Here is a 17,908-nt window from a genome sequence, read left to right as displayed (position 1 = left end):
TGTGTGTGTGTGCATGAGTACGCCATAGCCATGCTGTAAAGTGCAGAGGTGGTGTCCCTCCATCTTAACCTGAGATAGGTGGAGGATATTGTCTCTCGCTGACCCGGCTACATCGCTGGCAGATAATGAAGCCCCAATTGGGCTCGGTGCATTGCTTATTCAGGCCCACATGTTATTGTCCGAGATGATGCACGACCCAGGTGGGGAACACACTTGGAAAAAAGGACACGCCGCAGTTCTATATTCTGCCGAGGCTGGCACATCAGGCTCCCTTTAATAGAATAAGAATGGCTTAAAAAGGCTTTCAAGTACTTTCATATTTATGCATGTGTGTGTGTGTTTATTTATTATACTTTATACTGTTGACTCATCCTTCTTGCTCTTTGTATTCTTTTGGTTTGTCTGTGCCTGGTTGCATCCCTGTGTGTGTGTGTGTGTGTGTGTGTGTGTGTGTGTGTGTGTGTGTGTGTGTGTGTGTGTGTGTGTGTGTGTGTGTGTCTATCAGTGTGCGGGGGGGACCTCTTGCAGGCATGCCTTTCTTCAAAATTCCCTCTTCAAATCCACCAGTCTATCGAGGTAGATTTGTGTCTTTATGTTGAGTGCAAAAGTTTTTGCATTGCACACAAAAGTTATTATTCTGAAAGCACATATACACTTTTATGGTTTGAAAATACATATTATTTTTTGCAATCAAATGTTATATAATTGAGATCAAAACGTTATGCATTCCAATCAAAAATAATTATATATATTTTTTTATTAATTTTCATGAAAAACAATTGCTTTTAAAGTTTTAAAAAATGCAATTGAACACAAAAACACCTTCCGCTTTGACTGCATTCCCCCTTTGGTCAGGCTTTGTAAAGGTTTGCTCTTAGTGCCATTATCTTTGCATTGGGGCATCCTATGAGGGGAACATTTGTGTATTTTTGTAAATGTTTCCAAAAGAGATTACACATTTTGACCAACAACAAGGCTGAAATGGTTTTCAAGGCAAAAGTTTGTTTTGCAAACCAATATTACCTAATCTAAATTAAAACATTAGGGTTAGACTTGAACGTTTTTGAGAAGAAAGATAAAATTTCTGATGCATTTCCCTCATTTTGGTTAGGATGCCTTGTGGTTTGATCCCGTGTCATTTTCTGTGCATTACCCTACTTTGACTTCTGACCCCAAACCAGTGGGCGGGCTTTAGAGGGAGTTGTAGATGATGCTTCTCCATTGGTCGACGATCTTTGATGATATTTGATGATATCGTACAAATACTCTAAATAGATTAGATTAGATTAGATTAGATTAGATTAGATTAGATTAGGCTTTATTGATCCTTTTGGGATGACTCCCTCAAGGAAATTGATTGTCCAGTAGTTTACAGAAAGAAACACAATATTAAATTATATACAATATAAGATAAACAATACACTCTTAGATAACTATAAAAAGTGAAATAAAAAGTAAACAGTAAACAATAATTATAATAATAATAATAGATAAACAATAAACTCTTAACTAACTACCTAACTATAAAAAGTAAACAAAAAACAGTAAACAGTAAACAATAAACTCTTAGCTAATATAGAAAGTAGAGATAATAATATAAGTAAAACAGGATTCAAGTAAAATAAAAGATAAATGTAGAGAACTGTATAGAGGATTAATATAAATATAGTCTCAATCATATATAAGTATATATATAATATATAATTATTCTTGGACTCTTATATTAGGTAAGCAGTACTGAGGCTAAATGGGTTACCCTTCCTTTTACAGTCCCCTAATTACTAGGTATTTACCCGAGAAATATATGGTAAATCTTAGTGTATTACTGGGTAATTACCACTGGTAATAAGAAGGTAAATACAGAGGAATGACAGCTGAAGTACTAAGTAAAACCTCCACTATTACCCATCAACTCAACTAAGTACCGTGTAGTTGTAACTGTTTTAGTTTGGTAATAACCAAGATATTATTGTGTACTTCCTAGGAATTTAGGCAACCAATTCTTAGAAACAGCTATCAATTCAAGTTACACTTGTAGTTATCCAAGGTTTATGTTGGTAAAAGTTTGGTGATGTACTATCTAGAAATTAGCATAGTACTTTCCAATAAATTACTTTTTCTTACATAGTTATTATTAATAGCTACACCCATTTAGAAGGGTTAATTAGATTTACCCTAGAAACTATGGAATTACTTACCTGGTAACAACCTCCGCAGGAACAGTTTTCCTCTAGTGTCATGGTACATCTTCTTAAATACTGGGTACAAAGCCGTTTGTTTCCATGGTGTTACCACGTTATTACCATATCATTTGTAATAGATACATTCCAGTTCATGCAATAAACTGGAACTTGTACCATGTACGTTCTTGTTGAAGCCTTGTTTGTTTCCATGGTATTACCAGGTTCTTACCATTTAATTTGCAATAGATTATTCCCTTTTCCATGCAATCAACACATACTTGTACCATGTCAATTCTGCAACGTTACCGAGTAAAACATGACAATTTAACCAGTAAGTAAGCTGAAATTGTACTGTAAAAGGAAGCCTTGTTTGTTTCCATGGTATTACCAGAATCTGAATCTGAATCTGAATCAGAATCACTTTTATTACATCTTATTGTACAGTACACACGAGTAAAAAATCTTAGGCTTGGTTCCTCAACATTCACATAGCAGCAACAGTAAAAGATAAAATAAATAAGAATAAGAAACCATATGAAAAGGAACAAAGTAAAAATAAATAAGTAAGTAGCAGGATCAATAATACTAAAAAGTAATGAGGTGTAATAAAGTATGAAGTGTAGTGTGTTCAAGTGTCAAGTGTCAACAACAGTCTGTTGTTGTGGTGTGCGTGTGGATGTGTTTTGGGTGTGTTTTTCCAGGAGTCTGACTGCTTGGGGGAAAAAACAGCTTGTCATCCTATGGGTTTTGGCCCTTAGGCTTTGGGCAGTGCAGTTCCCGTACCAGGCAGTGATGCATCCAGTCAATATGCTCTCCGTTGTGCCTCTGAAGAAGGCCCCCAGGATCTTGGGCCCCACGCCAAACTTTTTCAGACGCCTAAGGTGAAATAGGCGCCGCTGTGCTTTTTTCACCACCTGGTTGGTGTGCTCCTCCCAGGTGAGGTCTCTGGTGATGTGGACCCCCAGGAACTTAATGCTGTGTACCCTCTCCACAGCAGACCCATTGATGGAGATGGGGTGTTGAAACTGTCTCTTCCTTCTGAAGTCCACTACGAGCTCCTTGGTTTTAGCGGTGTTGAGAATGAGGTTGTTGTCCTGGCTGTACTGAGCCAGACAGTCGACCTCGCTCCTATAGGCTGTCTCATCACCATCAGTGATCAGGCCCATGACTGTCGTGTCATCGGCGAACTTGATCACTGCATTGGATCCGTGTGTAGCCACGCAGTCATGGGTGTACAGGGAGTAGAGGAGGGGGCTTAGGACACAGCCCTGGGGGGCTCCTGTGCTGATGGTCAGAGGAGCGGAGATCTTAGGACCCATCTTCACCACCTGTTTTCGATCCGTCAGGAAGTCAAGGATCCAGTTGCATAGGCTGGGATCAATGCCTAGGTCCCTGAGCTTCCTGTCGAGTCTGAAGGGGACTATTGTGTTGAATGCCGAACTATAATCAACAAACAGCATCCTCACATAGGTGTTCCTCTTGTCGAGGTGGGCGAGGGCTAAGTGGAGTGCTGTGGCAATGGCGTCATCTGTCGATCTGTTCTTCCGATAGGCAAATTGGTGGGGGTCCAGGGCTGGTGGCAGCATTCTGCAGATCAGCACCTTGATGAGCTTTTCAAAGCATTTGCTCACTATGGGGGTGAGGGCAACAGGGCGCTAGTCGTTTGGGCATGTTACCTTGCTCTTCTTTCGTACAGGAATGATTACTGATGACTTGAAGCAGGCTGGCACTATGCCCGTGGAGAGGGAGAGGTTGAAAATGTTTGTGAATACACCAGCCAGCTGGTCCGCACATACTTTGAACACCCGGCCAGGTAACCCATCTGACCCGGCCGCTTTTCGGATGTTGATGCGTTTGAACATCACACGTACATCCTCTTCTGTGATGACAAGAGCGCTGGCTGTATTATCTGCGTCCTCTGAATAGGTTCTCTCTAGGAGACTGGTTTGGCTCACTTCAAAGCGGGCGTAGAAACTGTTCAGCTCGTCAGGTAAAGAGACAGAAGTATCAGCTGTGCAGCTAGAGGTCTCTTTGAAATCAGTGATGGTGTGTAGTCCCTTCCACATTCTGCGTGGGTCATTGCTGCTCAGCTGTGCCTCTATTTTCTTGCCATAATCCCTCTTTGCCGCTTTGATCACTTTTCTTAGGTTATACCGGGCAGCTTTAATTTCAGTTGTATCTCCCGTTTTGAATGCTGTTTTCCTGATAGTAAGTGCTCTATTAACATCAAAATTAATCCATGGTTTCCTGTTTGGATATACACGGACTGTTTTTGTGGGCACTACTTCTTCTATCACCTTTCCAATGAGACCCAGCGCTCCTTCCGCGATCTCGTTGACGTCACCACTGTTCTCCGCGAACTCAGTCATGGAATCAAAGCAGTCCTGGAGGATAGCGTCTGATTCGTCAGACCAGCATCGACTTGTGCGCGTGATTGGTGGAGACGTTTTCAGCCTGTGCTTGTAGGCGGGCACAAGGAGAATGGAAGAGTGGTCTGATTTGCCGAACGGGGGGCGGAGGAGGGGTTTGTTACCAGGTTCTTACCATATAATTTGTAATAGATTATTCCCTTTTCCGTTCAATCAACACAAACTTGTAATATGTATGTTCTGCAATGTTACTAAGTAAAACGACAATTTACCCACTAAGTAAGCTGAAAATGTACTGTAAAAGGAAGCCTTGTTTGTTTCCATGGTATTACCAGGCTCTTACCATATAAGTTGTAACTGGTTATTCCCTTTTCCATGCAATCAACACAAACTTGTACCATATATGTTCTGCAACGTCGTTCACCAGTAGTTAAGCGCTTTCATTTTAATTATAAAAACCCAAACCACTGTTGATGAAAGGCATGTTGATATTAAACAAAATCAAAGGCTTATCTTTCAAACAATGCATATCTCACGAACAGGCTGAACACTGAAAAAATCAGACAAAAAAAAGAGCCGTCCACATCAACTCAATTTAAATGTTACTGATGGTGTTTTGATAAAACACATGACAGTGTTATAATAATAATAATAATAATACATTTAATTTAGAGGCGCCTTTCAAGACACCCAAGGTCACCTTACAGAGCATATAGTCATCATTCAAAACTATGTAAAACAGACTAGGAATAAAAGGAAAACAGAGGTTAAACATGAATAATAATAATAATTAATAACACTCAAAGACGCCTAAAGTGAAGGGGGGACCTCACTAACCACCACCAATATGTAGCACCCACTTGGGTGATGCACGTTGGGTTATGGCAAGTGATCAAAATGCAGACTGCTTTAACCTCTACAATTTGAATAAGTGGCGAATGTCATGCAGCTATCGGCCTATGGGAGCACCTTTGTGGTCCTTCGCAAACCAATGAGTTCACTCGATGAATGAGAGATGGCTCTTTAGTGTCCTCTTTGTGAGGTATCCCTGCAGTCTCCACACCTGGGATTTGTAGGTTGACCAAGCCCTGACCAGGTACTTCCAAATCTCCCCTTCACTACTGTAATAAAGTAGTAGAAGACAAGAAAATAAACATTAGGACTGTCAACTAATGAACATTTCTAGAACATGTAAAAAAAAAAGATTATTTGTTTGCAAGGTTAAGAAAGAATGCTGGTCCTCTGGCCATTGTGTTTGGTCATATTAAAAATAAAAAAAGGCATAGCCATAAATACAGTTAATAGGACGGGAGGGGATAGGCTGTTAGCTCCGGTTAGCACTTTAGCATCGAGCTAGCGGAGCTTCTGTCATTCAAACAACTCGGACATGTTGTTTAAAACCTATTGGCGTTTCTAAGAATTGGTTGCCAAAATTCCTAGGAAGTACACAATATTATCTGAGTTATTACCAACCTAAAACAGTTACAACTACACTATACTTAGTTGAGTTGATGGGTAATAGTGGAGGTTTTACTTAGTACTTCAGCTGTAATTCCTCTGTATTTACCTTCTTATTACCAGTGGTAATAACCCAGTAATACACTATGATTTACCATATATTTACCGGGTAAATACCTAGTAATTAGGGGACTGTAAAAGGAAGGGTTACCGCTAAACAGTGGCGTGCACAGACATTTTGGGGGGCAGGTGCTCAGGGGGGAAGGGAAGGGCACTTTTTAGCGCACGCGGAACACCTTATTATAAAAAAGTTACACGCACATGTTGAATGAAATTTTACTTTTATTTGTATCATTCTCTACATGTGAGTTTCCTATAGAAAGAAGTCACACCACCAACAGATAAAATCCACATCCTATATTAACTATATACAGTCATTGTTAAGTCCCAAGATGAACTCTAGACATCTCGGCGAAGTAGATAAACTTCACTTTGCCCTCCACTGTCTTCTGTTTACCCTCCACTTCTTGCTGCGTACTGCTTTAAAGCAGCATCCTTCTTGGTGCCATGTCTTTAAAGATGTTGATGACCTCACTGTGGTTTACCTCAATGTCTCTTTCAATGGCAAGCAAGAGAAGGTCAGAGAGCCTTTCCTCTCCACACAGGCTTCTTAGTTTCGTTTTTATGATTTTCAGCTTGGAAAATGATCTTTCAACTGAAGCAGTCGTCACTGGTAATGTTGCATCTATAGCGCATGTGGTGCTCTGCGCGTGCCAGCGCGAGTGCACGTGACAAAGGAAGAGAATTGAGTCTGGTCTGTGCAAGGGGGACGTGGCTCATTTTTGGGCATTGTTTCAGTCGTTTTTAATCGCTTAGGTTTTTAAAAGATCATTTCAAAACCGGCCTCAGTAAAATGTTAATAATATAAAGTTTCAAAAGGGCATTTTCGTTGATAAAGGGCAAAAGTCCTGGTGCGTTAGCACCACCTAGTGTCTATGTGTGCACGCCACTGCCGCTAAATGTCCCATATTGTTCTATTTTTGGGATAATAATTAAATTTGGGGTACTACTACTAGAATAGGGATACATGCCTGTATGTTAGACAAAACCTTATTATTCTCAAACAGTAGATTTCTCCAAAACCAATTTCAGCGTCTTTAAAATCGTTCTGTTTGGAACTCTCTCACTTTAAGGCCCCCCTCACGAGTAGCCCAGTCTGTTGTGATTCGTCAAACGTTCATTAACACCGAAGTTGTAAACATCAAGGGTATCAATTGCTTCTATTCAGCCGCAAAAAGTCGCAACCAGCTGCAGCAACGTACCAATCAACTTGGGCCCCGCCCACATTCCCCATGGCACCGTCTACATAACGCAGCGCACAGCAGTCTTATAGTTCTTAGAGAAATTATAACTCTTGTGACAGCCACAGGGTTGCCTTTGTGTTGTGGTGTTGCTTCTGGTGTGTTCCGTCTTGCAGGGAACTGGTTGGTGAAGCCACATCACCTAACGAGATGCAGCTCATGAATGAGAGTTATAATAACATAACTATCGTTCTATTTCACACAGCCTACGCCGTCTAGGCTTCGCCTTAGGCTTCTAGGCCGTCTAGGCTTCACACACTTTATGTACTAATCATTGGGGACCCCAGCCACCCCAGCCAGAAACTGGTACCGAAGCCTAAGGGCCAAAACCCAGAGGATGACAAACAGTTTTTTCCCCCAAGCAGTCAGGCTCCTGGAGAAACACACTACCCCCAAACTATCCCCATGCACACCACAACAGACAGATATTTAACAACATACACGTCTATTGTATTTGCACAGCATTTATTTATTGCACAATAACACTACCTTTGGCTGCTACCACTACCACTACCACTTGAAGATCCTACACTTCACACTTTATCACACCTCATTACTTATTATTATTATTGATGCTGCAACTTATTTTATATTTTTTACTTAGTTTTTCTTATGGTTTCTTATCTTTATTTATTTTGTACTGTTGCTGCTATGTGAATGTTGAGGAACCAAGCCTAAGAATTTTACTCTTGTGTACTGTACAATAAGATGTAATAAAAGTGATTCTGGTTCTATCAAAACTCAAAACAGTGTGTGCCTATCAAAACTCAAAACTCACCTGTTCAAACTCGCACACAACGTCTAACTGATCACTGTTTTGATTGTTTTTTTTTTGTTTTGTCTTGTTTTTGTTTTATTTATTTATTATTGCTTATGTTTATTTATTTATTTATTTATTTATCTGTTTCCACAACGTCTTTTTTTTTTTTTTAAATTGTATGATGACTATATGCTCTGTAAGGTGACCTTGGGTGTTTTGAAAGGCGCCTCTAAATTAAATGTATTATTATTATTATTATCAAGCACACACACACACACACACACACACACACACACACACACACACACACACAGACACACACACCACCCGCTCCACTTATCGTTATGAGTTTGGGGTATCGGTTCAACAATCCATTCATACACATGCGGTGTATGTATACGCCGACCGGCAGCGGGGCATAGGCGGGAGACATTCCCGGGAAACAATCGCGGGCAACAATCCCTTTCTCCTCCATGTTGAGGTTCAATCTGGACTTCAGGGTGTCAAAGCCAAAGTTTTCCCCCTATCCATCTCAACCATGGCCGAGATAACCCCCACTACGAGCCTTGTTGTGGAAGTACCAAAGACGTCAGAGAACCCGACGCAGTCTAGTCTTTTCATTAAATGGGAGCTTTGCGCAAACCTTACCTTATGTTGCGTGTTTTGCGCCATAACACCATCAGCAGAACGGTTATCCAAATAACAAAGAAGTATACAACACTACGAAAACAGTGTGTGTATATTCACAAACACACATGTGGCGCTGAGGGGGAGGTAACCTGGCCCCTTAGGACGACATATGGGGCCAAATTCCAAATCGGCGAGTCTGAGCTTTCATTTTTCATAGGTGGAGCAGGATACCTAGTGCTCGTTTACACCTGACGTCATTTCTAGCCACTGAGGGACAATAGGCAGGCTAGGGGAACTGATAATGTTAGAAAACCTCATAAAGTGAATGTTTCCTAACAGTGTCAGAATGGGTGGACGGCTCTGCCGTCCACCCATTCACCCATTCATACTTATCTTAAAAAGTATGAAATATTTAAAAAATCTGAAAGAGGCGGGCGATTCCAAGCTAATCTGAACATTAAAAAATTGGAATTGAGTCCCCAGGTGAAAAATTTAGGAAGAAGATGTTTGTAGGAAATAAAAAAGAAAGAAAGCCTAAGAAGAACAATTGTTGAGCACTGCATACAGCCCTCACCTAATAATAATAAATAATCAATAGATGACAATAAATAATAATAAAAATAAAATAAAAGTAATAATACGTAGAGAAACTATAACAGTGGTAATAAGTAATAACAGATCCCGTCTACGGAGAGCCTCTCTTTTGAGCCCCATTTTATGGAACTTTTGACCTGTGCGTCTGAGGGTGAACAGAAACGTCTCCCCAGAAGGAAGCTCATGTAAACCAGACAGGGCCACAACCCCCGGTCCTCCAGAGCGGCCCAGCACTCACCACCACCACCCCGTGTCACCACCTGGTCCATGGCCCCTCGTTACCCATGGACAGGTGAGCGCTGGGGAGGATAATGAGAGGGGAGGTGGAGGCAGGCTGAACAGAGTGAGGGACAGGGAGGGATGGCAGACTCATTCACAATGTGTGCGACTAATCTGTGTGTGTGTGTGTGTGTGTGTGTGTGTGTGTGTGTGTGTGTGTGTGTGTGTGTGTGTGTGTGTGTGTGTGTGTGTGTGTGCATGTGTAGTAGGTGTGCATTCGTTTTTGGTGTGTGTGTGGTTGTGCGTGCATATGCTGACTGAAGATTGCAAGCAATTCCCCTGTTCATCTTTGTCTTGGGGACAGCTTCTAGAGATATTAGGGCAAACATTTGTCAAGCAAAGCAATGTCCTGCAGAAGAGAGGAGGATGATGAGGTTAGGTGTGGGACATTGAAAGGGCGGGACAAAAGTTTAACTTTAGTACCTTTTATGCAAATGAGCATGTGCAGACTCGTGGTGAATCTCATATCCTGGTTTCAAGCACTTCGGTTGACAAAGTTCTAAAACTCCCACCAGCAGATGCTAGAGTGGGTGCAAGTGTAAGGTATTTATTCCTCATTAATAAAGTTCCAAAAAGCTCAGAAGATCCAAAACGTAATCCAAGTAATCCAAAAATGGCAAAAACACAAAAACTCAGTCCAACAATCCAAAAGGGCAAAAACACAATCAAAGTAAATCCAAAGGGTAATCCAAAACTCAGAGTATGAGAACAGTCCAGGGTCAAACAACAAGAAATTCAAAACGTAGGGTTCAAGACCAAGGTCTACTCACATGGTCTCAACAGAGACAGAGTGAAAGAACCAGGCTTAAGTACTGTGAGACAAACACGGCTGAACCAATCACATGACTAATTAACAGGGCCAGGTGAGTCTGCTTAACAATCGATATTAGGTGGAAACAACACAGAGAACAGAAAGACAGAATTGGCGCCATCTAGTGGTCTATGACACAATAGTCCAACATTATGACAGAATCTCCCCCTCTAGGAACGCCTCCTGGCGTTCCCAGGACGATCAGTATGCTGTTGGTGAAAGTCTCTGATCAGGGTCTTGTCGACAATATTCAGAGAAGGGACCCATGAAAGTTCTTCAGGGCCGTAGCCTTCCCAATCCACCAAGTACTGGACCGACCTCTGGACCCGACGGGAGTCCAGCAGCCGATTCACCGTGTAGACTGGTCCACCATCAACCATCCGGGGAAGAGGAGGGGGCTTGAGGGCAGGGGCAAAAGGGGAGGTAAGCACGTGTCTCAAACGTGAAACATGAAAAGTGGGGTGGACTTTCACGGACCGGGGCAGTTGGAGTCTGTAGGCGACTGGATTAACCCGGTGGGTAATCTTGAAAGGGCCAATGTAGCGTGGGGCAAGCTTACGGGACTCCACCCGTAATGGTAGATCCTTGGCGGACAGCCAGACCTTCTGTCCCGGGCGGAAGATAGGAGCCGGTGTCCGGTGACGGTTGGCTTACACCTGTTTCCGCTTGGCAGTGCGAAGCAGTGCCTGACGAACCCTTTTCCAGGTTTGTCTGCACCGCCGCACGAAATGCAGAGCAGACGGCACCCCTGCTTCACTCTCCTGCTCTGGGAACAAGGGTGGTTGGAAGCCAAACTGGCACTGGAATGGGGATAGACCAGTGGAGGAGGACTGGAGGGTATTATGAGCATACTCCGCCCACGGCAACTTGGCGCTCCAAGATGAGGGGTTGTCAGCAACCAAGCTCCGAAGGGTGGCCTCCATCTCCTGGTTTACCCTCTCTGTCTGGCCATTGGACTGCGGATGGAACCCAGAGGACAGGCTGGCAGTGGCCCCTATGAGTCGGCAGATGGCTTGCCATACACGGGAGGAAAACTGGGGGCCTCTGTCCGAGACGATGACCTGCGGCAGACCAAAAACTCGGAACACATGGAGAAAAACATGCTTAGCAGTCTCAAGTGCAGATGGCAACTTAGGTAAAGAAATTAGTCTGCAGGCCTTAGAAAACCTGTCAACAATAACTAAAATGACACTGTTACCTTCTGAGACGGGTAGGCCAGTCACAAAATCCATGAACAGGTGCGACCAGGGCCGACTGGGAGTTGGGAGTGGTAAGAGCAACCCTTGAGGACGCTGACGAAGGTCTTTGCTTCGGACACAGGTAGCACAGGCGGCAACGAAGTCCTTAACCTCCTTCTCCATCTCCGGCCACCAGAAGCGTCGCTTGAGGAACTCCAGAGTTCTTTGGGCATCTGGATGTGCTGTGAGTTGCGAGGAATGGCCCCACTGGAGAACTTCAGACCGTGCTCTTCTGGGAACAAACAGTTTACCATCTGGTGCAGGTCCAGGGTCAGGATCCTGCTGAAAAGCCCGTTTGACAACGGTCTCGATTCCCCAACGGACAGGTGCAACAATTCTCTTCGGTGGGATAATTGGCCCTATACGAGCCACATCCAATGTGTGTGCTCCGTGTGGTTTGACTCCCGGGTGACCTGGTTGACGCGCTGTGTTGATGTTTCCAGTACTATGCAGGTACGTGAAGCAATGATTGATCCGTGCGATCGTCTCCGGTTTACAACCCGTTTATTTCCTCACCATGACACCAATTGCATGGGAATACGGAATACATTCATAGATCCTCAGTGACATAACAACAACTTGGTATTTCTTGCGGTCAAAAACCGTATGCCCTTCCGGGGTCAAACAACAGAGGTACCCCAAATGACATCCCCTTTACACCTGTACCCGCAATACGGCAACACCACTCAGTGGTCAACACAGACATTACAACATAACTGAAAAACAGGAAAATGGCTCTTACACTCCGGCCTCTAAATGCAAGCGACGGATGGAGCTAACATTTAAACCAAAACAACAAAGAGCCATTAATACCAGTCATGCATTACTGCATTATCATCAGATATCTTAAGCTGCGTTTAACAGACACAATTTGGTCACTGGTCTTACCACAGTGTTAAACTTCGTCTTAAGACGAACGGACCGTACAAACTCGTTTTGTCGGGAAAGGTCTCGACTACTCGTCCGAGCAGCCAAGAGCCACGAGGTGCAGCCGAATCCATGACTATGACAATGTCTCCTGGCACAAAATTCCCTTTTTCTCTGTTCCATTTTTGCCGTTCTTGCAGCAGAGGGAGGTACTCTTGAACCCACCCTTTCCAGAACAGATCAGATATATATTTAACCTGTCTCCACCTTCTCTTTGCATACAGGTCTTGTTTCACAAACACCCCAGGTGGTAATGCAGGTTTGCCTTTCAGGAGGATATGGTTTGGTGTGAGAGGTTCAAGATCATTGGGATCCTCGGACAGCTGGGTGATGGGCCGGTCATTTACTATGGCCTCAACTTCACAGAGAGAACCGTGTTGAGGCCGTCGTCGTCCAATTGCTGCTGGTGCAATACAGATTTGAGAACACGCCTTATTGTACGAATCATGTGCTCACGGAATATAAACAGAGCCTGGACTACACACAAACTCAGGTGGATATGCAGAAAAAGACCAGCGACGAGATTGCAGTAATGTGCAGAGATACACGCAGAGACATAAACATCACTGGATGGTAAAACTGACTATCTCGAGGGGCAATCCAAAAGGAACAACATCATCATTGACGGCATTCCGGAGTCGCAACGTGAAAGCTGGGAGGAAACAGAGAACAAGGTCTGCCGGACTCTAGCTGAAAAGTTGGAAATGGACGAGGGACGGATCGAGGTGGAGCGAGCCCACCGGACGGGGGATCCGACAACAGCAGGAGACCGACACAGACCGATCGTCGTCAAGTTTTTAAGATGGAAGGACAAGGTGGCCGTTATGGCAAGAGCAAACAAGCTAAGAGGCACGAACATCTACCTTAACGAGGACTACTCTGAAGCTGTAAGGCTGAAACGAAAGGAACTCATCCCAATCATGAAGGCTGAAAGATCAAAGGGAAACATTGCCTACATCCGCTATAATAGACTCATTGTTCACCCTCCCTCCCAAAGGACTGTCGGAGGGGAAAGATCAGCCAAGAATACGGGTTCGTAACTTCGGGCAGGCACGCACACACACTGTGGGTACTGAATATTAATCTTCCATCACCATGTTTATGCCAACACTTCCCAAGAAAGGGCTTAAAATAGCTCATGTAAACATCTGTAGCTTAAGAAATAAAGTTCAGGGCCCAGTTTTTCAAAAGTAATCCAGTGGGATTTCGGATAACGGATTGGATCAAATCTTGAAAATGGGTTGCTCAAAACTAAAGATGGATTCAGAAAGATCAGATCACGTAATCCGATCTTACATTTGATCTGGATCAAACCTTCCTTTTGTGTTGTTCAAAACTTTGAAGTTGGTTTGGGATACATTTGATCCAAAAAAACAAGATTATCCTGATCCCACCAGAAGGGTGGATTCAGTTCAGAGTTTTTTAAACAAAATGAATGATGACAAAATCAGTTTTTTGGCAAATGATATACATTTATTCATATTTCGAATGAATTCAAATCATAAAAATGATAATCAAAATGATAATGATGAGTAAAAATAAAATAAAGAAAAGCTATGATACAAATTGTACACAGTTATTCAAAGTTAAAAATAGTTTCGTACCATTCCCTCTCTTATAGCATGTCCAGTGTGTCCCTCACTAGGTAGGACCATTCGTGGCTGTTCTGGGTCTACATCAGGCTCAGGTCCATCATGAGCGTCACTGGCATCGCAAGGGACATGACGCCTGGTGGCGATGTTATGCAGAACAATACAGGCCAGAATTATGTTGCATGCCACCTTAGGTTCTACTCGCAGGTAGTTAAGACAGGCAAACCTTCTCTTCAGCACTCCATTTAAGCGCTCAATGGCACATCTTGTTTTGCAATGTGCAATGTTGAAGCGTGCTTGCTCAGGTGTATTTGCAACCGGAAAAGGGGTCATTAGCCATGGTAGAAGTGGGTAAGCGCTGTCTCCCAATATAATGCCATTTGGCCGGTTTGTTTGGAGCTCTCTGTATAGTGCACTCTGTCTTAGAATGCGTGCATCATGGACAGACCCTGGCCATTTCACAACACAGTTGGTGATGATGAGGTCGGCGTTGCCCACAAGTTGTACGTTGATGCTGTGCCTCCCCTTCCGATTTACATACTCCCACTCCCTCTCACGAGGTGCTTGGATATGCACATGTGTACAATCGATAACTCCAATCGTGTTAGGCATGTTCCCCATGTGAAAACTTGTGCTTAGTCTGAGCAATCTGGTCAACCTTGGGAAAGGAAACTAATTGATTGATCAGACTGCCCAGTGCCATGGACACAACCTTCACCACATTACTCACAGTGGATTTGTCCACTCCCATATAGTCTCCTATTACTTGGTAGAAAGTCCCACATGCGTAAAAGCGCAGTGCAATTAAGCACTGTTCCTCCACGGACAAAGCATGACTCCTTCGGGTTTTGTGTTGGAGTGTTGGTCTAATCAGGTCTGAAATGTACTTGATGTCATCTCTCCCAAAGCGAAAACGTGCATACAGTTCATCTGAAGTGTATTGCTCAAGTGGTTTGGCACGCTCAGCGTACACCCTAGCAGGGTGCCTTCTCCTATGGTACCGATGAACAATACCCGCCATCTGGATGCCTCTGTAGGTTAAGAGAAATGTGTGCGAAACATGATGTGTTTAAGTGGTCAAACCAACCAGCAACAAGCTAATAACTAGAAGCCTAATTGATCACAGGCCAAAGCAATAATGCCCAAGGCGTTAAGAGAAATGTGTGCGAAATCATGGAGACCAAGGAGAAATCATGGAGTCAAAAGGGCCTAATTTCACTGTGGCAGAAACGTACGCACTACTGGAGGGTGTTCGGGCCAATTTTGCCACAATAGTAGGTGTTTTCAGCTCGGCAAAGGGTGGGGAGGTCACCAAGAAAGGTAAAGACACCATTTGGGAAGACATTACCAACCGAATCAATGCCTTGGGGTCTGGCCAAAAGAGGACCTTAAAACAAGTAACACTGCGCTGGAAAAACCTGCGGGCCAAGGCAACCAAGGACCTCAGTGAGGCAAAAAACCCTCGCACTGGTAACAAGCCATATAAAAGGGGTGAATACACTGATATGGTCCTCGATATCGTCGGAGGCGAAAAGTCAGAGGCTCTGCACGGTATAGAAGGTGTAGAAGGAAATGGAGAGGCCACAATGACAGAGGCTGGAGAATGTCAGCCGAACCCTCCTGCAGAGTAATTTGTCCTGGACCTTACTCCAGCGATTGAGGAGGACGATGGATCCCCCCTGACCATGGAGCCAGTTGTTTCTAGAGTTGCTAAAACAAAGCGTAAACGTTCCTCGGGCCAGGATGGTGACGCCTATGAGGTGCTTCTGCGAAAGGAAACTGAAAGAGCAGAAATTCAGATTCAACTGGCAAAAGAGAAACTCCTGCTAACCCAACTGCAGCAGACAAAAGTGAAAATGGAGATACAACTCCTAAAGGCAGAGGTGGAAAGAGCTGGTCTTTGTCCTGTAAATTATCCTAACATTTTTTGAATATTGGACAGTGCTATTTTTTGTTCCGTGGAGGAACAGTGCTTAATTGCGCTCGCGCTTTTACGCATGTGGGACTTTCTACCAAGTCAGGAGACTATATGGGAGTGGACAAATCCACTGTGAGTAATCAGGTGAAGGTTGAGTCCATGGCACTGGGCAGTCTGATCAATCAATTTGTTTCCATTGGACAGTGCTAAAATTTGTTTATTACCAAAACTAAATAAGGAATGTAAATGTTTCAGTTCATTATAATTTTTCTGTTTCTTAAAATTAAAACAAACAATGGCTATTTGTGGCCACCTGTATTTTTCGGTGTACTTGTTGTTCTTTGCTAAGCCTGTAGGCTGCACTGTTGGTTCCATTCTAAAATTCGGTAATCGAGATTTGGTAATTCTGAAATTTGGGATTTGGATCACTTTGATCCTATCCAAAGTTTCTTTGAAAAACTGGCATAAAAGTAATCTGGATCAAGTGATCCTGGATAGCAAAACATGGGATTTCCAAATCCGGATCAGTTTGATCCAGATTAAATTTTTTGAACAACTGGGCCCAGGACATAGATAACCTGATAACGACTGACACAATTCATATTCTAGCCATCTCTGAAACTCATCTAGATAATACATTTGATGATGCTACAGTGGAGATACAAGGATACAGCATTTATAGAAAGGACAGGGACCTATATGGAGGGGGAGTTGCAATGTACATTCAAAGCCACATCCCTGTTAAGCTCAGAAATGATCTAATGTCATGTGATGTTGAAATGCTATGGCTACAGGTTCATTTACCCCACCTAAAACCTATATTACTGGGATGCTGTTATAGGCCACCAAGCTCCAGCAGTCAGTATCTTGATAATCTGTGTGAAATGTTTGATAGAGCGTGCGATGAAAAAAGAGAAATCTATGTCCTGGGAGACCTAAACATAAATTTTCTTGCATCAAGCTGTCCTCTGAAAAAGAAAATTCTTAGTATGACCAGTGCCTGCAATCTGGTTCAGGTTATTAACCAACCAACCAACCAGGGTGTTCACTAACAAGACAGGAACTGTATCATCTACATGCATTGAAATTACCACACACCCCGAAGTGTCTCGTGTGTGGTAATTTAATGTGGCTCTGAGGCCCTGGTATGGGCAGGTGTATCTCTTGGTTCCTCCTAACGGGGCAGAGCTCTCAAAATGTCTCCTGTGTGATAAATTAAATGTGGCTCTCAGGCCCCTAGTATCTGCATGTGTTCCTTCTAGTGAGGGAGAGCTTCGAGGTGTCTCCTGTGGGATAAATTAATGTGGCTCTCCCGTTCTGGAGATGATACTGGTGCAAAAGCCATATCTGTCACCATTGGTTTCAGTGATCATAATTTAGTGGGCATATCTAGGGAGGCTAAAGTTCCAAAGGCTGGGCCAAAAATTGTATATAAAAGATCGTACAGGGGTTTCTGTCTTGACTCATATGTGGATGATGTCAGAAAGATTTGTTGGTCTGATGTCAGTAAACAGAGAGACCCAGATGCTGCGCTTAGTGTTTTCACTGAACTGTTAGTTCCAGTTATGGATAAACACGCACCTGTCAGAAAGCTAACTGTTAGAGCTGTTTGGGCTCCCTGGGTCGATGATGAATTAAAAGAATGCATGGCTCAGAGAGGTGATGCAAAAGGAGTGGCAAAAAGGTCAGGCTGCACATCTGTATGGCAAGTATATTGTAAACTTAGGAACTATGTCACTAAATTGAACAAAAAGAAGAAGAAATTATTTTATGAATCCAGGATTAATG

The 17,908-nt window shown here is 43.2% G+C and overlaps 1 protein-coding gene across 1 annotated transcript; it reads right to left on the bottom strand.

The window, feature by feature from the left end:
* Window positions 1-10,615: 10,615 nt before the first annotated feature.
* On the bottom strand, window positions 10,616-15,250 carry LOC132462522 (putative nuclease HARBI1). Its single transcript, XM_060058078.1, is given in 4 exon segments — window positions 10,616-10,843; window positions 11,381-11,506; window positions 14,215-14,830; window positions 14,832-15,250. Coding segments are annotated over 4 exon segments (1,362 nt in total). The 5' UTR covers window positions 15,224-15,250.
* Window positions 15,251-17,908: the final 2,658 nt, after the last annotated feature.

The sequence above is a fragment of the Gadus macrocephalus genome, chromosome 8 (assembly GCF_031168955.1).
Source record: "Gadus macrocephalus chromosome 8, ASM3116895v1".
Taxonomy (NCBI): Eukaryota; Metazoa; Chordata; class Actinopteri; order Gadiformes; family Gadidae; genus Gadus; species Gadus macrocephalus.
Note: the sequence above shows the minus strand (reverse complement) of the source record. Positions and strands in the feature narration are given on the sequence as shown.